The sequence below is a fragment of the Octodon degus genome, unplaced genomic scaffold (genome assembly GCF_000260255.1).
Source record: "Octodon degus isolate 3935 unplaced genomic scaffold, OctDeg1.0 scaffold00113, whole genome shotgun sequence".
NCBI classification, from domain to species: Eukaryota; Metazoa; Chordata; class Mammalia; order Rodentia; family Octodontidae; genus Octodon; species Octodon degus.
Window position 1 is genome coordinate 7535082 of NW_004524689.1, and position 21390 is coordinate 7556471.

At 45.8% G+C, this 21390-nt stretch overlaps 1 protein-coding gene and 1 pseudogene across 1 annotated transcript in view; both read right to left on the reverse strand.

Moving 5' to 3' along the window:
• Positions 1 to 21390, reverse strand: part of Mtor (mechanistic target of rapamycin kinase) — a 128350-nt gene that overhangs the window by 38050 nt on the left and 68910 nt on the right. Inside the window, exons 28-29 of the mRNA XM_023699389.1 lie at positions 8904 to 8979; positions 4761 to 4900 (exon numbers count right to left, since the gene is read on the reverse strand). Coding sequence (XP_023555157.1) covers positions 4761 to 4900; positions 8904 to 8979 — 216 coding nt within the window. The remainder of the gene's footprint in view (positions 1 to 4760; positions 4901 to 8903; positions 8980 to 21390) is intronic.
• Positions 7059 to 8037, reverse strand: LOC101574824 (annotated as a pseudogene).

Below are 21390 nucleotides of genomic sequence, written 5' to 3' on the forward strand. Positions count from 1 at the left end.
GGGTGGAGAAGCAGCTAGGAGATTCTCTCATTTTCCAGCTTTTGGAAAGACATGCTGCAAGGTGTTTTAACTTGGTGTTGGAAATGGAGTAAGAGAAAGCTGCAATTCCAGGGGGCCTAGGTTCAAAGGCATAAGGGACCCAAAATGCACAGTAAGTACTATGAGGTAACATGGGGGAATGAAGATTTCGAGGTCAATCAGTGCTGAAGGGATGAGAGCTGAGCTCACTGTGAGGCGCACTGGGGACCACGTCCAAGTGAGCATCCCAGCTCAGCAGACGGCGCTCATCACCTCTCTGGCATAGGCTTAAGATTGCAGGGCCACAGCACTTTGGCTCACATACGGCATAGTGCGAAAGGAGGCAGAGGGCAGCTGCTGTGCCCTGTGCACTTACTGAGCTTCGTGATGGGATAGGCTCAACTTCCTGTCACCCACTCTTAGAAACACTCACTCCTGAGCCGTGCCAAGGGTTGGCTCAGTGCTCAGTTCTCAAGCTACCAATATGCTAGTACCCCTGGGGCAGAGGGGTTCCTTTGGATGGCAGGGTTGAGTCCTGAGGTGGTTTTTTTTTTTTTAAGCAGGGTCCCACTATGCAGTTCAGGCTGGCCTTGAACTCATTTTGTAGTCCACGCTGGCCTTGAACTTGCAGTGCTCCTCCTGCCTCAGCCTCCTGAGTGGTGGACTACACTATACAGGCGTGCACCACTATGCCTGACTGAGAACGCGCAGTTCTGCTAGGTTTCTATGTGATATCAAAACTGCTGGTCAAGAGGTCACTGTTTAAGAACCTCAAGCACAGAGCAAAGGCGCAGCTCATCTGTTAAGGTGTATTTTCATTGGGAGAGTCCTGCCTGGAGACCCCTGGGGTCTCCTGGAACAAGGAGAGAAAGTGATAGGGGAGCCAAATGGTCCTTCAAAACCTGTGGTTCGGGGCTGGTGAGATGGCTCAGTGGTCTAAAGCACTTACTTAGAACAAGCTTAGCAAAGCACATGGACCGCGGTTCAATCCTCCAGCACCACATGCCAGCCAGCCCGCCCCCTGGTGGGCTGAGCTGCCCCCCCCCACACATAAAATAAATAAATTAAAACAAACAAACAAACAAACAAACAACAATCTGTGGCTCAAATCTTCCTGGCTGGCGCCACAAGCAAGTCAACCTCCCTCTACTCTTCTGTCAGGACCAAATGGTTCTATGCCTTGGGTCTTGAGCATACAGCTTTTTTTCATCAACTGAAAGAAGCAAGCTTGGAGATTAAATTCCATGCTCGCTTACCCCAAGAGATGGAGCAGGGAAGAACGCAGAGGCAGCACCCCAGAAAGGTGGGCCTGGACAGTGTCACAGATACCATCTCACCACAAGGCTGTGAATGGCTGTTAGCACCTGTGGACCACACTTATGCAACAGGGAGACACCGAGGCAGGGCTCCCCTCTCCCACAAGCATCTGGTACAAAAGAGAATCTGACTGTCTTGGGTTCTAATGCTGGGGGTGGGGTGGAAATAACTGAGAATGACATCATAGGGCAACAACTAGGCTAGGCGTTCTCAGTCTCCTGCTGCTGCTGCTGCTGCTCACTGACCAGGGAGGACTGGGCTAAAGGCCTGCGCACCTGAACAGTGGCAGGAAGTGCAGCGAGCTCTTCCGTTTGGAATGGCTCCCCAGCTGGCTGCCTTTGATCTCAGGCCTGCACAATCTGTTCTCAAAGATCCACAGGCAGTGTCGGAGCTGGGCTAGGAGGAGTTCATCTGGGTTCACCTTGGCTGCAGGTGTGGCTGCATGGGCCATTAGGCTGGGGGCCACATCTGTAGTTAGTCTCCTAGAGGCAGAGGAGCATAGGGCAAGGAGGAGAGGCTTAACGCCCCGGTAACTCTGGTGCCACCTCACTGAACACCTGCAGCAGGCAAGTTCAAGATGTATGCTCTAGGCAAAAGAAATTTAGAAACTGCACTCTAAACAGAATTGACCAAATAAACCACACCACGCCTGCATATGATCAAGAAAAGAATTCTGCTTCTTTCATCTCTCAGCCTCTCACATTCTTAAAGCCCTTGGTCAGCATCACTGGCCACTTACACTTTATAGGTAATTATAAAGCTGGAAAAACCCCAGAGCTCAGGGGTATAGGGGACTAAGAATGGCAAAGCTGTGAGACCTGTTTCACTGGGCTCCTGGGAGGCCTCAGGCAAGCTGCGTCAACTCTGAGACCTCAGTTTCCTCAACCGCAATACAAGGGTACCAGATGAAATCGTATCTCAAGTCTTTTCCAAGCCATCCCCAGCCAGGGAAAGTGGTCATCTTTAATTCAAAAAGGGAGAGCAAGTGGAAGGGGAGGGCCAGGAAAGGTTGCATGGGGAAGAAACGGGAGGATTTCCAGCATCAGGAAAGGGGACAAAGGAGGAGAAAGACAATGCAGGGAACTGCATAAACGAGTGCAGGGTGAATAATATAACTGGAGCTCACAAAGAGATGGGTCTGCTCACAAGAAATGGGCAGAAGAGTGGGCTGATGTCACAGTGTGAAAGGATCTGAAAGCCAGGCTCTGACTCTTGTATGTAAATCCAAAGGCTATGGGGAAACACTGAAGCATTACAGAAATTGATTATGGCTGAATTTTAGAACATGAGCATCTTGTTTTATCTTTAACAAGATATAGTTGTGTGACAGCAGATTATTTTTTATGTGACAGTGGATTTTAAACTAGAAAAACAAAACCGTGTTAAGTCTAATGCACTTATTTTTGCTTTGAGCAGTGCTGCACAATCACCTTCCTACAGGGACAGAAATGCTCTGTGTACTTATCCATTGTCACTGCCACTGGCCACATGTGGTTCCTGGGCACGCTTGTGGCCAGTTTGACCGAAGAACCGAATTTTTGATTTCATTTAATTTAAAAATAAATACATGCAGCTTGTGGCTACCATACTGGGCAATGCAGTGTTTGCATACTCACTGGACTTTAAAAAAAAGCTTTGCTTTTGTAAACCAATGAAGCAGATCTGATAGAACATCCTCCTCAATTTATTGAGGAGAATGAATATGGGAGTTTTTGTTTTGTTTTGTTCATTTTTTTGAGACAGGGTTTTACTATGCAGCTCAGGCTGGCCTGGAACTCACTTTGTAGCCCACACTGGCCTTGAACTCACAATGATCCTCCTGCCTCAGTCTCTTGAGTTCTGCAATCACAGGCATGTGCCACCACACTCGGCTTGAATATGGCATGTTAATTTTTGAAAATAAATAAATGATAATACTTCTGAATCTTTGTAATAGTTAAGCTGGACAATTAAGTTGATCTCAAATAGTTTTACACTAAATCAAAATATATTTGTGTTTGTGTATATGTGTTATCCAACATTTATTACATCTCCTTTTTTACCAACTCAGGGAATCATACATTGTCATAAGCACTCTTTCGCTGACATACATCCTAGGCTTTAATATGAATCTCTCTCTCTCTCTCTCTCTCTCTCTCTCTCTCTCTCTCTCGCTCTCGCTCTCTCACTCATGGTGCTCAGCAATGAACCCAGAGTTTCACACATGGTAGTTCTCTGAATCATGCTCCAGCCCCCTTCAATTTTGGCATTTAGTAATGTCTCTATATTGAGAAATTAAAGCAACATTCAATTTATCAAATGAGTCTATAATTAGGGACAGAAGGACGTGTACTGAAAGATCATTCTTTTAAATACCTTAATTTTGTCTAATAATATTCTTTTTTTTTCCTTTTTCTGTATTTAGGATAGAGTCTACAGGGTCTTCGCTACATAGATTGGATATGTAGTGATCGTCCTGTTTTCATCCTCCCAAGTGCTGGGATTACAGGTGTGCGCGCCACCTCACCCAGTCTAAATAGCTATCTCAGTGTGCCCCGGGGGCAGGGCCAGCACAGTATGCCAGGGATCGAACCCTGGCCACTGCGCTGAGCTATTAGGCCGGCCCTTCAATAGTATTCTTTAAGCTTCCCCAAGTATAAAATTTCTAAATATTATTTGCTTCTTTAAATCTATAGACCAGCCTATCCTATTTTGTTTTAATTATATAAAAAAAAATTGCACTCAATGCTGGAGAACTTTTTCCTCAACATCTCCTAACGGCTTTTCAAATCCAAACCTGTGGTCAGGCAGGCATCGCTGACTCCCCCGGAATACGCATTTTCCCCTCTCCCCTCTCCTTCACCCATCTCCAAACTTTCCTCCAGGAAACACTGCAAGGTCATTCTGCTCCCTTCATGGGGCTTCCAAAATAGTCTGTTCATCCTGTCAGCACTGTCCTCACGGCTTTCATAACTATCTGCTACCGTGTTTGGCAGAACAGTCTTGCAGCCTGTGTACCTTAACTCTGGGCATGGCACTGTGCAGGCAGAAAGGAGTGTGTGGAAAGGGTGAAGCACCTGCAGAGCGCAGTTGCTATTTCTCTTTCCCAAAAGCACTAGCAAGAGTTAATTTAAAAAGAAAAAAAAAAAAATTGAGGTTATAGAGTAAGAACGTGAGATTTTCGCTAAGTCAGTGAAGAGAACAGATGGAAGGTGTAGGTGTAGCTCCTAGGAGTACATCCATGGCTATCCTGTCCTAAACCATTATGAAATATAAGTTCAAAAAATGCCTTTCTATTTAACAGCTGGGACAGGACAGAGCTAAAAAGCACCAATATGAGGTACACCAATACGTGACACACGATTCCTGAGAAAACATCAGGTGAACCAAAGCAGAGCTGCTCAGGGGGACGCACCAGAGGTCTCCCCCTTCTGCCAGCCACTTACCACTCCCCCAAGGCTTCCAGGCAACGCATGCGGCCCAGCATCAGCTCTGGGTCATCCTTGTTGGTGTCCATCTTCTTGTCGTAGGCCACAAGCGCATCCTCCCACTCATGCAGCTTCTCATACCATGTGGCCTGGATCTCCTGCCGAGTAGAAGAGAAAGAGGACTGCTGGAGCGCAGAGAACAAAGGTCAGACTAAATCCACACCCTTGCCTACGGTGCTACGCTCTTCACCTGTCACAGTACATCTGGGGTTGGGGCTGAATTAAAAAGAACTGCAAGCTGGATGGTAGATTGTTTGCCTGGCATGCACAAAAGGCCCTGGCTTCCATCCCTAGTAGTGCAAACAAACCAAAGCAAACCAAAATCCCCCAAAACAAAGAATTTCAGACCACCTGGAGGTAAGCTGGTTGGGGGAGGCAGAAATGCCGGCTCCTTGGTGGGCTCATGGAACCACCCTGTATACTGGGATACTCTGAGGGGACCTGTTGGCCACGCTCTACCCCTATCACCCTCTACCCAGCTATAAGGACTGCCAGAACCTCAGCACAGCGGGGACACAAAGACAGGGAAATCACTTAAGGGACAACGGGACTGAGAGAGCTCCTCCACAAGCACAAGGCCCCTGCCGCTCAGCTACGTGGCACGGATGGCTTTCCTGGTAGGGCAGAAAGACCAGACCACATATGCATATTTGCTGGAGGCAAACAGCTCTTCTAAAAGCTTCTGCTTCCTTAATGCATTTTTTAAGGAAATAATAATTTAAAATATGATAGAATGCTACCACTTAAAATTCTCTGGCAAACCTTCCCTTCCTAGTCCCCTGTCCAATGTTCCCTCCTGTGTAGTGCTTGGCAGCTTTACCCCTACGGGGGCCAGAGGAGGGATTCCATCGCCCTGGCAGACACAGTGCCACGCTGATGGTGAGTGCTGTCCATGTGAGGAAGAGGTGCCAGTCTGGGAGTCAGAGCAGAGCACTCCACACGACTAGGAAACTAGTTTATGTGCTGTCTGGGCTTCTTCATCAGCTCAGTAAGTGACTATTTCTCTCCCAGCCAGGCAAGCGGCTCTCCAAGGGTTTTTTAACAGAATAATTCCAAGGTGGGATTTATATGACATTACGCAGGGTCCATGTCAGTTTCTGCCATACTCTCCTACAATTCCTGAATCAAACAGATGTTTGTGTGGTATATTTGCTAATGACAGCTCTGCTAGGCCTGGATGAACCTGCCCATCCAGGCCTTGGTGAGGAGGTCATGTACCCTGCAGACAGTCGGCCTATCCCTCCTTCTAGTTAGTTTAGGCAGTGCAAGTACTCTTTGGTGCCCCTGAACTAACTGTGGCCATAGCAGCCTTCCTCCACTATGACAGGGATTAGGCAAAATAGGCCTACCTGGCTCTATGCAAGGTAACGAATCGAGCCTTCATTTTCTTAGCCTGCCTAAAATAATGTCTATTATGCTGAAATATGAAAGAGAAAACAAAGAGTGCAAAATGGAAGACTCTTCGGTGAAAAGTGCTGGTGAACTTCCTGTGAGCCTTCCACACGGGCAGAGACTGACGGGCACACACAGGCAGTGAACCAGCAGAAAGTAGAGGGAGCAGCATACGGAGCAGGTCAAGGAGCGGGCAGGATATTCTGAATTGCAATGGGTTGCAGAAACTATAAGGTTTAAGCAATGAATCACACAAAATTCTAATGAGATTGCTGTTATATAAATTGTGCTGACAAAGCACAGGCTCGGCCAAGAAAAATCAAACCATTGTCAGGCTTAATATGATTCAGCTACCTAAATATAACAGAAAATCCACCGTGGGTTAGCAATAATCCCGGAGCTAATGGCCGCCTTTAGAAGCTGAAGATGGAGGAACTTTCATTTGGGCCTGGCTTTCTAAGTGCTGGGGTATAAACCATCTGCTGGCAGATCACCCGACACCAGATGTGTGTGGAGTCCATCAGCACGGCCGGGGCCTGAGCAACAAGGACACAGAAGCGGAGCACAGCATGGTCTGCGTGGATTCCTCTAATGCCCTTGCAGCCTACTTCCTGTCCTCTGCAAGCAAGGACTGGGGCAAAGATGGGTAAGACACAGTGCGATTCTTCTACCACCCGGAGAGCGGCTGTCATGGCCTAGTGACAGGTAGCAGAGGTAAAAATGGCACAAGGTTGTCTTGAAGTTTCAGTCCAATTTACTAGTCCTTGTATGAGGCAAAATGCTAGACAATCATATAAAAGCCTGTGCAGTATTCATAATTATTAATTCTAGTTCTTGGGCTCTTTTTTTTTTTTTTTCCCAGATCATCAAAATTTTATTTAAAATGATAAAGCACTGAAAAATAAACAATATCATATGCTTGCACTGTTATTGTGTAGCTTGAAAAACTGCTTTTGGTAACATTGAAAATCATTAGGTTTTATCCCAAAGTACGCGGGGCAGCCCTTTGGGTCCGCCTGGTAAGTAAGCGCTGCTGTCCAGCGCAGGCTGGGGCAGGAGGCAGGCTGCTGGCTTCCGGGCGAGCCCGGCCCTACTCAGAATGGCGGTGCCTCCTCTTGTTGTGGCTCTCGATGGCTCTCCTCAGTGCTTCATCCTGGATGAGGTCGGACATTCGCATATCTGTGTGGCTGCAGCCAATCTTAGGGCAACAGGCCTTTTTCTTCCGCTTGAGCTTGGACTCAATCATGCGAACAATGGCTTCCTCTTCATAGGTGTAGCCACACACTTTATTTTTCACTGGCTTCTTCATTTCCAACTGTGTAACGGGGCAGATGAAGTTGGCCTGACTCTGAATCACAATCATATCCTCATCAACTCCTTCAGTGCCCTCAGCCCCTCGCTCCACCTGCACACCATATTGTTTCTGTAGTTCTTTCAGCTGTTGTTTAAATTGTACAAATTTTTCATTATTTTGAAAGTCTGCATCAGAATTTTTACTCTGTAAAGCCAAAAATTTCTCCTCCACTAATAATTTCAAATCAGGTATTGTTTCTGGCCGTTCTTCTTTTACATGATTTATTGCAGACTGAACAGCCATAACATAATGGTTTAGCTTCCGATTCATTATGACAAATTCAACCACCGCCTTGTCCATACTATATTCACTACTCACTTCAGTCTGAGTCTCCACAAGATCAAAAGCCACACTAGAAACTGTGTCCATGATACAGGACTGGAAGTTTTTTAAGGAGGAGAGAGCGGACTCTACACCACTGAAGGATATGAAACCAGTTGAACCTGAATTTGAACTGGAACGTCCCGGCATCTTGAAAATATTACCTGTCTGCGCAACCCGTCTCCCTCTTGGGCTCTTAATTAAGGTAAGTCAGCACGAGTGACCAGCTCTTCATCCATATGTGGACATCATATATACAGAAACAGTTTTTTTTTTTTTTGTGGAACCGGGGATTGAACTCAGGCCCTTGCACTTTCCAGGGAAGCGCTTATTCCACTGAGCCATCTCCCTGGCCTCTCATCCCAAAGAGTAATGGGAATGTTTTCCTACCAAAAGGGCAAGCATGGCACCAGAAAACAGCTATGTAAACAATAATGAAACAGCAAGCCCTTCATTAGCAGGTAGAAACTAGAGTAGGCACGTGTTCTGGAGAGTTGGCCACGGTTTCCTCACAGTGCATTCTCAGTGCTAGCTATGAGCCAGATCTCATAGGATCTGACCCAGGAGACATTAGGATAACTCAGGTTAAATACTGGGCCTTGACATCAGACTGTCTGGGGCCAAGTCTTGGCCATTTATGCTAGACAATGGTGGCCATTTATCTGCTCGGTTTTGAACCTGTTGGGCCCATAGTCACCTCCTCTGTGAAAGGGGTGAGCAGTAGTATGGCAGTTACTTCCTCATTCGCCTTGAGGGCTCCGTCAGAGGACGCACACAGGCACTCAGTGAGAGCCAGGCACAAGCTTAGAGCTCGATACATCACAGCGGTTACAGTTATTAGGGTCCGCCCTCCTGCGCGCGTGCTCAGGGTGCATGTAGTCCCTACAGTCCCCGTCTCCTCTCATCCTTAAGATACAGGCAAGTCAGTGTTAGTTTGTTATAAATTGGGGAAAAGATAAGGAAGTAACTGACTTTCCAAAGTCTGAGTGTCTGTTTGGCCAGTCTCTGTTCTAAGAGGAAAATGAGGCACTTACCAGCTCTCCAAAGTGTTTCATGGCATATTCTAACACGCCGGCGGCAGCCTCGGGCTGCTGAAGCTTATTATTAATGCTGAGGAAACAAAAGGAAGATGTGGTTGTACTCAAGGGGCCTGAGGGAGGGCTGCGTGGCAGTCATTTGTGGTCAGGACGCAGCAGCACACTGGGACAAGACAGCAGCACAGGGACAGCATCAATCAGCTATCTGCACACACAGCGCCAAGTGTGAATAATTTCATTTGACAAAAGTTTGGCTCCCCTCCCCCGTTTTGGGGACAGTAAAGTGAATGTAATATCTGGTGCTCTGACGTCCTTCTTCCACCAAGCACAGACCTGTTTCTTCTCAGATGCTGCCAGACAGGCAAACAGTCTGAATCTTCCTTTTTCCTGGGCACATGCTGGGCAGATGCTCTGCCATGGTGCCACACCTCTACCTTTGTCAGAGAGGTAACAGGAGGCCCCAAAAGTGGGAGAGCTGCGGGGCTTAGACCCTTTCCTTGTTCTGAAAGAAACCTGTGCAATTAAAGCCCACCCTGAATACAGCCTGAGGTTTGGAAGAGGGGAGAGCATGAGGGAGCAGGCTTGGGAGTCACATGACAACCATGACTGGAACCGATCACAGCGAGAGGCACAGCAGAAGTGTGGCCCACCCACTTGGGAATCTGGGCTGATTTAACGAGCAGGGATCCAGTTTATTGCCCTGAGTACAACAGTCTGCTTCAGGTGAATTAATGGTTAAGAGTTGTAGGAAATTCCAGGATTTGGTTTCAATGCTGTAATATGGCAAGATTGCTGTTACAAATATTATTTTTAGAAATCCAATTCTACCACATTTTTTTTTTCTAATAAAACGGAGGAGGAACTGCCCAGAAATCTGATGAACCAGGGGCATTAACATCTGTGAAAGTAATAATCTAATGCCTCATGTCTCCAAGTGTATTTCAGTCTTTCCAAGCTGTCACTCCCTTTGGCCTCATGCATCCCTGAGTGTGAGTGAGGAGGGAAAGGTAAACAGACCCTCCTCAAATGGGGAAACTGAAGCCTGGGGAGGCCAGTGGCTTTTCCCAAGGGCACAGCGCCTGGGGATGGTCCCCACAGAATCTGGTGTATGTTAAGAAGTGGAGGTGGTGTGGCTTTGGGTTTGGAGACACAGACCTGAATTTGCATATCTGGAGGTCCAATTTTGCCATTTATAAGCCAGTCATCTTTTTTGAATTTTAAATTCCTCATCTATAAAATGTGGCTAATACGACCTCCTTTTTGGTACCAAAAGGAACAGTAGATATGTACTTGGTTATCAGGTCCTTAAAAATGCTAAGCAGGTCCTTCCTCTTTTTGTCCAAGGGGAAGGAAATACATATACCCACAGCGAGTATTAAGCCAGTCCCAGGAGTCAAATCTTCCTGAGGAGGCCACTGAAGCATTAGGCGCCAGGCTCTGCTGCCAGAAGTCAAAGTCTCTGTACAATGTCCCCTTCCCTTGCTTACATTGGGATACAGATGACCTCATGGGTGAAATGACTGAGTGGACCCACCAATGCTTCTTGTATTAGTCCTAAGAAAAGCAATAACCAGGAATGTTCTCCATCAGCTGCTATAGAACTTAAATATCAGAAATCTCAAAGAGAAACCGTGGCATTGCAGTTTCCTTGAATAAGATTTTTTTTTTTTGCGGACCTGGGGATTGAATTCAGACCCTTGCACTTGCCACGCAAGCACTTACTCTACTGAGCTATCTCCCCAGCCCCAAGTAAGATTTTTCTAAGCTGAGACTGAAAGGCAAATTTATTTATTTATTTATTTTTATTTATTTATTTATTTATTTATGTGTGTGTGTGTGTGTGTGTGTGTGTGTGTGTGGCCAGCTCAGCCCACCAGGGGGCGGGGCTGCCTGGCATGTGGTGCTGGGGGATTGAACCGCGGTCCCTGTGCTTTGCTAAGCTTGTTCTAAGTAGGTGCTTTAGACCACTGAACCATCTTGCCAGCCCTGAAAGGCAAATTTATAGTGCCAAACTCTACCATGTGTTCACTGTGAAGTTGGTTCTGAAGCCCCCTGACTACATTAATCCAGTATTGGACTATCTAGTCTGCTTACATGGGTTGGGGTGAATGTGTTGATAACACTACTAGGTATGTATCTGTCATTAGCCAGTTCCTTGAACCCAAATAATGATTTTGCAAGCATAAAAAAAACAGGAAAAAAGAAAGCCAGTACAAAGTTTATATAACATGTAATCACATATTTGCTGTCTTATATTCAGTAGACTCTTGGGATGTCTTTGTAGTATTCTAGTCTTGGTAGGAAAATAAAACTGTTCTGGTGAGGAAGATAAAGTGCTCTTAGTGTGGCCAGAAGAAAGGAATGCTAAGAAACAGACATAAAAATCAGCTCTAACATCTGTCTGTCTTCCAACCTTGTGTTTTAGAACATATTCTATTTCCAAGAACAAAATATAAACATTACAAAACACAAACATCACCAAACATTGACTCATTTTGAGGATAAACATAAAACTAAAGTCAGATAACAGACTCTTCCTAATCTATTGTCATGAATTATGCATAAAAAGAATTTAACAACAACTGATCAAAATTAGGAAGTAGTGATTCAAGATCTCATAGGAGAAATCCAAATCTTACTATAATGCTACCATGGCTTTGGTGTATTTCCTCTGAATACAGACCAGCATAACAATGCAAACTAAAAATGAAACTTCAGCTGAGCCTGGGAGTACCTGCCTGTAATCCCAGCAAAGGTTAGCAAATTGGCTAGCAGCCTGGGCTACAGAGTGGGTTCCAGGGCAGCCTGAACGGCACAGTGAGACCCTGTTTCAAAATACATTCATAATACATCATCCTTGTCCAAATACATCATCCTTGTCATGCCTCCCTTCTCCCTTGGAGTGCATAGAGGCACTGAGGCCACAGCAGAGCTCAGTATGAACAGAGGGGAGTAGCAGGCTGGGACAGTGAGGGGGGATAGTGACCAGGCTTCTAGTGACTTGCTCAAACCTGGAGGTCACCTTGCGCTCCCCCATCAGTTCCAGTCTAGCAGTAAGGACAGCCACTAACAAAGTGCAACTCTGACTAAACAGACTAGAACATCTCACAGAGAACAAGTGAGCCCAGTGTGAGAAATTAAATCTTTGGTCCTGGATTTGAGGGCCTTAAGAAACAATTCTCACTTATCAAGAGTCTGTCCTCTTGTTTGGGACTTTAATGTTCCCTTCTGGTCCTCCATCCTGGGAGGCAATGAATGATAAGAGGCAAGGAGAAGAGATGTATATGCCATGTGTGGCCCACACTATGTTCACTGCTCCTAATTACTATCTCAGCCACAGGAAGTGGATATATTACTAACAGTCCTACTTTATAGACACTAGGTCACAGGCTGTTGGACAACATTAAAGCCTTACCATAAGGACACAGTGCAAGCTCTTAGTGCTCTTCTCTAGACATAAGTGGGCACCCAGTAAATAAGCTGTGAATTGAGTGAATCAAAGCCATGGGAGTAGGGAGACCTTTCAAGTAGTCATCTCCATAACTGCAGGAGAAAGGTGTCCTCCTGGCGTGCATTTTAACTTTTTCATGGACACTGTGGCTAACCCTCCCCACCAACCCTAAAGCTCCCATCCACATTTCCTGTTTCCTTTCCAATGCTCCTAATGCACCTGAGAGCCTCCCCCACCAACTGGCATGCCATCTCTGCTGCCAGGGTTAGAGAATACAGGATAAACACAGCTCTGGGGAAACACAGGAGCGCCTACCAATTAAGTCCCATTTCCCGCCTATGTGAGTGACAAGGCAAGCCTTTGAAATATTCCCCTTTTAAACTCGGTCATGGTTTTATGAGACTGAAGGGAGACTGTGTTCAGCGTGTGTGAAAAAGTCACCTTTGTTCACAGACCCCTTAATGAGAAACTTTCATTTTACGGGGCTGCTGGGAGTTGTGCAAGCATTCCCTGTGCACCCCCCTGCCTTTCCCTATTAATACCGGAGGCTTACAGAAGACAAGCTGTTCAAAGTCCCGACCCAGTAGTGCAGGAGAAACCAGAGCCCATTACTGGTCTGGTGAAAAAGAACAAATAAGAAACAAGTATAGAGAGACCAGGCTTGCACAGCTACAAGTGCCCAGTGAGAGTGTGCAGAAGTGATGCGTGTCACCCAGCGCTCCTGTCTGCAGGGGCCAGGAGAAGAGAACTGCACTGCAGGACTGTTCAGATGTGCTCTTATGTGGGTATGAGCCTATAGGGCAAATGAAACCTGAAGAGGATACAGTGAACAGCACAGAAGAGTGGAGGACAGTGAATCAGGAAGAAGCACATTCACTGGCCCCAAGATGCCCAAGACGATTTGCAGCACGAGGGACTAAGCCCAGCCACTGTATTCAGCCATACCCCCCACCCCCATTTTGACACAAGATCTCACTAAGTTCTTAAATTGCCCAGATTGGGCTCAAACTTTTGATCCTCCTGTTTCATCCTCCCCGAGCACTGGATTATAGGTGCCAGCCCTCAAGAATAATTTTTATCAAAGGAGGCTGAGTTGAAGAACTGACAACTGAGAAAATTCTTGGCAACTAAGGAAATTACTTTTTAAAACTGAGAAGAATTAAGAATAAGGAGCCGCCTTGATGCCCTCAAAGACAAAGCAGATTACAGCGAATACCCTTCTCCTACTCAGAACCCTGCTTCTGGCAGGAGAAAAGACATAGGCCACATAGGTGGCTCAGACTGAGTGCAGTGTGGCAGCTGAGGAGCACAGCTGGAGGAGGGGCGGGACCTCTCAGCTCCCATGACCCCTTACCTCAGCTGTTCCTTGGTGCTTTTCAGCTTCACGAAGAAGCAAGAGACTGACTAGTAGGGCCAGTCCCAAACTGTTAAGGCCTCACTGCTGACCCTCCACACAGCAGTCCAAACACCATTCCTGCCACCTGGAGGACACCACAGTCCCCAGAAGGGCTTCCTTGCTCTGGGCTGCAGCCAACACCACAGTCACTGGCTCGGTGGTTCCTCCTGTGTGGCTTATTTGGTTACTGCCCTCATTTATTCTTGGTGATACCTGACAATTAAGAGCAAAGTGGAACAAAGTTTGTCACCTTAAGTTCCAGCTGGGTGCAAGGTCCCCAGGCCATCAGCCCAACAAGGAGCAGCATGGTATACCTGGAGAGAGGGCTTGGGCTTTCCACATGCTGTCTCCCATCAGGAATATGAGAATATGCCCGCCAGCTTCTGGCTTCCTGCATAGTGCTGGGCCTTTCTCTGCGGCTCTATTTATTCCTAGTGTAGCCACTGTCTGTGCTTCTTTGGACTCCCTTGATGCCTGTCTGGTGACACCTACACCACAGCTGACAGGGACTGTGGGAGGCCTGTATGCGGCATTCTGATCAGCCACAATGAGACCTTACAGGACACTGCTCTGGGTCCCCACCACTGTATCAGGCAGTTCTCATTTCCTTTACAGAACAGGAACTGTTCCAGATCCCTGTTGCTTTCCCGGCACTGAAGCTAAGCTCTGCGTCCAGTGCATGATTAAAAACAGAAGCATCTGATGCCCTTACAGAACCAGAGTGACCTGGGGCTGGCCGGGCGTTGATGTCATCAGGCAGCTCCTCTGGAAGTCTGGGGAATGCCAGGGTAGGCAATCTCTTTTTGAACAGAGTAATGTAACAGCAGGACAGCAGGGAAGACAGAAGGCGAAGTGAGACCATCTGAAATGTGAATGCAGGAAGGTGGGGTGGGGTGGGGTGGAGCTGGCTGGACGCAGGCGAGAGGGCAAGTTTAAGAGGGAGGCCACAGGCCTCAGCATTATCCACCAAAAAAAGCCAGAGTAAAGGGACAAGAATAGCACCCAGACTGGCAGCAGCAAAACTTAGGGAAAGTAGCTTTAGTCCTGCTCTATACACTAAGAAAGAGAAGGCCGGTCCCATTATGCAGTCTACAGCTGGACCACTTGGAGCTCTTGGGATCTAAGGCCCCAAGATAAAAATCACTTGGGCAAGAGAGGTGGCTGCCTTTGGACATGCCAAACAGGTTCCTGATGTCTCAGTCCCAGTGTGGCCTCTTTCTTCCCTGTAGGCACAATTTCAATAGCATTTATCATACTATCTGGAGAACATGCTAAGTCCACACTACAGAAAGTATGAGCCCTTAAAGAATAAAAAAGGTAGTGTATAAGGTATTTAACTTAAGAGACAAAAAAGTTCTACCTTTTCAAGATGGATAAGGAAAGTATAACATCTTTTTTGTTTTTTTAATTAAGAAAAAATCCCTGAAACTAGCAGTTAATTGGTAGGATTCTCCCCCTGACTAACTATATGTGCTGATACCTGTGAACTAAGCAACTGCACTGAAGACAGCAATGTGTAATACTAGGGTCTTGCTTGGAATGCCTGTGATTCTGGTCTTCTAAATACATACTGCTTGTCATGTCATACCAATTACTGCCATACTGTCTCTTAAGTAAATGTTTGTTTAAAAAAAAGGGTTATAAATGAAAACAAGAGAGAAGAAAAAAAAATTCATAGGACTGTCCTGCTACAATGCTGTATATGGTTAGATTTCTAAATTTCTGTGTAAAAATATATAATTGTTTATTCCTATTTTTAAAATATTTTTTCTTTTTTATTTTCCTTCACATTCTGTAGGGATTTAAAGTTTAACATATCAATACTTGATGGAAAATACTTGTTTCATGTTTTGTCTAAGATGTTTGATATTCAGACTGATAGTGAGCTTAAGCTCAATTGCCTATGTTACTGGGTAATAATATTAAGCTTCTCTTCTGGAGGGTTAACAACTTAGCAGACCAAAAATTAGAGAAAAAGAAGGGCTGGAAGGACAGCCAACACTTTGGCACTAGCCTTTCAAGGTCAGTGAGGACTCCGGACATAGGAGAGCCTGTACTGTAACATCCTGTAACTCAGCTGTGTCCCAAATTTACTGATCAAGGAGATTATGGGGCCACAGAGGAAAGTAATCGATGATGTACAGTGTGCCTAAGGAGAGTCACATGGAGAGAAAACATTCTCTCAGGCTTTCACAGAGAGCAAATTGGTCAAGCAATGGCCGTGACTCATCCATAAGGCTGACACTGACAAAGGATCTACAAACTATGGTACAGGGTTTCAGGGTAATTCCTGAGGGGATTTGATGACCTTGGCAGATACAAAAGTTATATTTCTTGTTATATAGGTCTTGCTTTATCTTGGTCTTAACCATCCAGCAGAAAAGTATAAAAATGAGGTATAAAAAGTAAAGCCGTATTAATATGCTGAGCTATAAAAGGCTCAAGTCAACTTCTAACATTGCCAGTCCTATGGATAACCCACTACTATTATGGACTACTGGACTATATTGGATTACTTTGCTGAATTCATGCACCTACAATATTTAAATGGCAATGGAATACCCATCTCTGACAAAACTAAACAAAAAAAGGGGATACAAATAAAGGATCATTTTGTATCAGTATATACAAAATAGGATAGATATACAGCTACTTTCTCTTAATTCAATGAGAAGAAAAATTTGTACTAATGGTGTTTGGACAGGGTATCATGTTGGCATCTTATACTATGAATAACTACTACAAAGACAACAATATGCAATGTATTAATTATTGAAACTGTCCTACTAATTGGTTTTGAAACTGTCTCATTGCTATTTTTTTTGTATTTTTTCCATAATTTTATTGAGAGACATATAGCAATGAGACAGTTTCAAATCAAATTGATATGACAGTTTCAATAATTAACACATTGCATACTCTCTTCCTAGTGGTTATTTGCTGTACAAGATGCAGACATGATATCCTATCTACAAACACTCTTAGAACAAATCCCACTCATTGCTATTTGTTTCTCAATAAAATTAATTAAAAAAAAAAAAAGAAAAATCCCCATTGTGCTGTGCTACCCCTGCCCCCGGGGCGTGCTGAGACAGGTGACTGAGACTGGGTGTGGTGGCCTGTAATCCCAAAACTTGGGAGGCTGAAAACAGGAGGATCACTAGGAGTCTGATCTGGGTAGTGAGACCTTATAGACCCTGTACTAAATACGTTGAAGAAAAAAGAAAGTTTTGAAAAAGAAAAAAAGAAAAAAAAATCTGGGGCCTGGCCTGTTAGTGCACACCTGTCATCCCAACTACTTGGAAAGCTAATGCAAGAGGATTACAAGCTCAAGACCATGCCTCAAAATAAACATAAAGAAGGGCTGGCAATACTCTCTCCGTGGTAGAGTCTACCCAGCATGTGTGATACTCTGGGTTTGATTTCTCTCATACTACCAAAAAATAAAACTTAAAAAAAGAATAGTTCACTATACTATACCCGTAATTTCCAAATCATTCTACCTGTTCATACCGTATAATTAAACACATAATTTATACTTCATGGTGAAGGCAGGTAGATCCTGAATTTCATGCTCTGCTTTTTCACCAAGTACAGGCACTGTGCACTTTGCACTCCTCCTAATTCATTTAATGACTGTGCAATCGTGAGCAGCACAGGCCAGGAGCACCGCTCTTGAGCTCCCACTCAGCACTCCGTCTGCTCATGGGCGATCAGCCCTGTGCGAGTTTAGAGTGGGCCCAGGTAAGCATTTTACACCCCGCCTCCAGGCATCCACTGGCTGGACACAGGGCCCATGGCAGAGCCCAGCATGAAGCACAGAGAGGTGAACGGCCCCAGTGTCAAAGCATACAATCTGTGTGAGGGACCTGTCAGAGGTGTGCTGTAAAAATGATGAATGGCTGTCACACTTCCAGGGCTCTGGCTGATTTAGGGAGCTATCGGCAGACTATCGCTCCCAGCACGTCAGCCAGTTAATTACTTCCAACTTTATCTTTCTTGTCAACACTTCTTGACAAATTGGCCATTATCTTTTTATTCTACAACAATGAGCACTGCTCCTCTTCTGGTGATGCCTGGAGGTTTTTCTCCCTCTTTCTGCTTCTCCACATCCAGAGTGGAATGAAGAGCTCTGGGAGAGACTATTAGAAAGAAGAAGCTGTCAGGAAAATGAACAAAAGAGGGAAGCTTGACAGACTGAACCCAAATCTAATTTTCATCTACTTTGACTCAAAGCAGAATGGGTATTTTGGGTAGAAATCTTCATTCCTTGGCTCCTGAACACTCAAGAGCTCTGACTCAGTCTATTATGAGGATGAAGTTGAGAAACAAAAATGAGTTGGCACTGACTGACCTGGCAGCTTCTAGCTCTCCACAGCTAATTGTATAAGCAGATGTGAATGGGCCCGCCTCTCCGTTACGGAGTTGGGCCACAATGTACGAATACTGATGCCCACTCTGGGATCAGAGGAGAGAAAAATTATGCCTCCCTTCTTGGTACAGAAAAAGCTTATGGAAGAGAAGCGTGACACATTCTAATTAGATTACCAGGATTCATGGGCAATGAGCTGTCCAGAAGAATGTGGAGGGACCAGTGGTGTCACCACTGACACATGGCATTGTCACTGGGATGAATGTCACAGGCAACCAGGAGGCAAAGCCCAGAACTTGCTATATTTTACTGACTCTAAGATGTACTCTTCTGCCGTGCTGGCCCTGCCCCCGGGGTGCACTGAGACGGCAATTGAGACTGGGCATGGTGATGCACGCCTGTAACCCCAGCTCTTGGGAGGCTGTAAACAGGCGGATCACTACAAGTCTGATCTAGTAGTGAGGCCCTGAACACCCTGTAGACCCTTCCCTAAAATTTAAAAAATATAAAAGAAAAGATGCACTCTTCATTCTTGAATAGCCCTAAAATTAGGATGCAGAACACACTGAAAGGTTGCAAAGCTCCCTAACAGTTTCATTGCCAGCTGTTTCACCCACCTCCCCCAGTACTTCATAAAAAGCAAAGCAGTTCCACTAATGCACTGCAAGAACAGTCCCAGTAAATCTCAAGACATTCCTGCAGATGTTCTAGAGGTGGAAGCAAAGTGAAGGTTTACTACTGATGACAGCAGCTTCCTCCTTTGACATGGCCTGGAACTGTACAGAGGAGCGTTCCCTTCCCGTTCCTTGTGGACAGCTGGCTTTCTGCGTGGAAATGCTGTGCTGGAGTGTGTGAGGCACACTGTGTACTGTGAGCCTGTGAGCCAAGCGGGGGCCCAGAGCAGTCAGAAGTGAAGTTATGCTCTCCTGATGACCGCTGAGGGACTTGACCTGCTGAGGGGCTGAACCTAAAAGGACCTGAAAGAGACAACCCATGGCTTGTGCTTCCACTCCACAGGTGTCCTCAGTCCTCCCTCTCTTGACTACATGGAGCTTTGGTTCTGGTGCTGGGGACTGAACGGGTACTAAACACATACCTTACCCCTGAGCTCCAGCCCAGCCTTTCCTGGGTTTTTTTTTTTTCACAAGGCCACAAGTTCCTAGGGGCCCTCTGGCTCTTCTGCTGTCAGCATGATCCAGGGGTAGGAATGTGCTCTTTGGAGAGAAAACCCTTACCTTTCTGAGTGGCTTTTTGTTCCAGCAAGGTTGGAAGAAGACAGGACTACATACCTTCTCTGGAAGCCAGGAAACAACTATATTCCCAGCAGCACAAATGGCCACCCTGGAGGCACGAGTCTACAGTGAAGACACAGAGTGGACTCTATTCGCCCATCTCACCCCTTGGCTGTAGACTGGGAAGCCCAGCTGCCCTTGTCATTAACTTGTTGCTTGGGCACACAGGGCATGGAGCCTCTGACATTCTTAAAGAACGACAGGTCTGTTTTCCAGTTTGCAGTGTTTCAGTCAGAATGGTGGTCCAGCCCAAAGAGAAGCCCTGCAGGTCATGGGGCGGCTGTGGCACAGATCTGCAATCTTGTTGATAGAATTCTTGTCTCTGGCTAAGAGTGATTTACTGAAACTGCAATGTAATGGGCATCTGATTCCCCTTTGGGTCAGACAAGATGTGTCTGGTTCCTGGATAAATTATGGCCAATATCACTGCCTAGGGATAAGGCTGTTTTATGGGGAAACGTCACTTTCTTTGTCCTTTCTTCAACATTATTAGCTGCACATGGGTCCCCAGGCTGACGCAGGCTGGAGTAATCAGGTATGGCGCATCTATAAGCCTGAGTAGGAGCAGGGCTGAGCCTCCCTGAAACGCTCTGCAGTCTGTTCGTTAATCTTCACAAGTAAGGAGTGAGGAGTGAAGCACGAGTTACTGATTTAAAAGAGCACTAACCGATGATCTGAACTCTTCCTGTTCCCACTTTCTTTGATTCTGTGACTAACACCAATAAATAATGGAGTTAAAGCAGGAATGAACATCCCATGATAAAAAGATTGGAAGTTACCGTGGAGAGACTCCTGTAAGTCTCCAGAATAGGAATCTGGAGAAAGAAAACTTTCCCTTTGGAGTTCACCCTTTACTCAAGTCAGTTCAAGTATTCTGAGTTGGACTTTGGGCTGAGTGTGAGGCGGAGTGGTGCCGTAAGCAGACGGGGCCTCTGCTTTCACAGTCTTGCTGTGCAGTTCAGGCTGAACTTGAACTATGTAGCCATGCTGGCCTCAAACTCACAGTGATCCTCCTGCCTTAGCCTCCTGAGTGCTGGGGTTACAGGCGTGTGCCACTGTGCCTGCTAATTAATTCCAATTTTCATGGGCACTCTGCTCACTGAAAGGCAGAAGGGATCAGAAGCTTTGGAGAAGGAAACCACCAGAGTCCCCTGGGTACTTCATGATATCTTTGGGGCTCAACTATACCTAAAACAAGAGCTGGCTCTTCCTTTTAGAAATTAGAATCCAGGACATCAGAGTTGTGGGTGTTTTAGAAATCAAGTAATATTCTAGCATGGGACATACCCTTAATTGTTATTTTTCTCAGAACTTGGAGAGATTTATTGACATTTGGTCAGCATAAATAATAAAATCTTCAAATAGAAAAGCTTCTCTCTCCAAGTTATCCTTTATGTTAGAAATAAACTCCCAGAAAATAAATGTCAAAGACCAGACACTCATGCTGAAAACTAGATGCTTCTGATTCAAACTCATGAACACTCTCCCACTTTTCCTAAAACTGATGTGACATGGGTTTCAAATATGAGTGACTTATTTTCTGCCAAATATGAAAACTGACTCACAGCACGTTCCTTTCTGGGTGAGCAAAGTGGCTGCTGGGAAGGCCAAGCACGAAGCTGGCTGGGACTCCAGAGCTCCAGGAGTCCCTGGGTTCCGTGAGCCACTCTACATGTCTACATGGTCCGTGTGTGGTACTTTGGCCTACAGTTTAGTTTAAGTACTGTAAAGATCTCCATGGAGTTCATAGGATGCTAACCATCAGGGCTTGGTTCTCCTTACTGAATCAACTCCATGGAGTCAACGATGGCCAAAAGAGAGCACGGACCCAGAGGCCGTGCAACTCTGAACAGTCTCTGAGCAGAATGACAAGCTGCTGCTGGGTGCCAACATTATCCTTACCCCCTAGGAGGCAGAAGAAATGAGGGATGGTAAAGAAACAAACCCTGGTCCACCCAAACCCCTCCTACTTT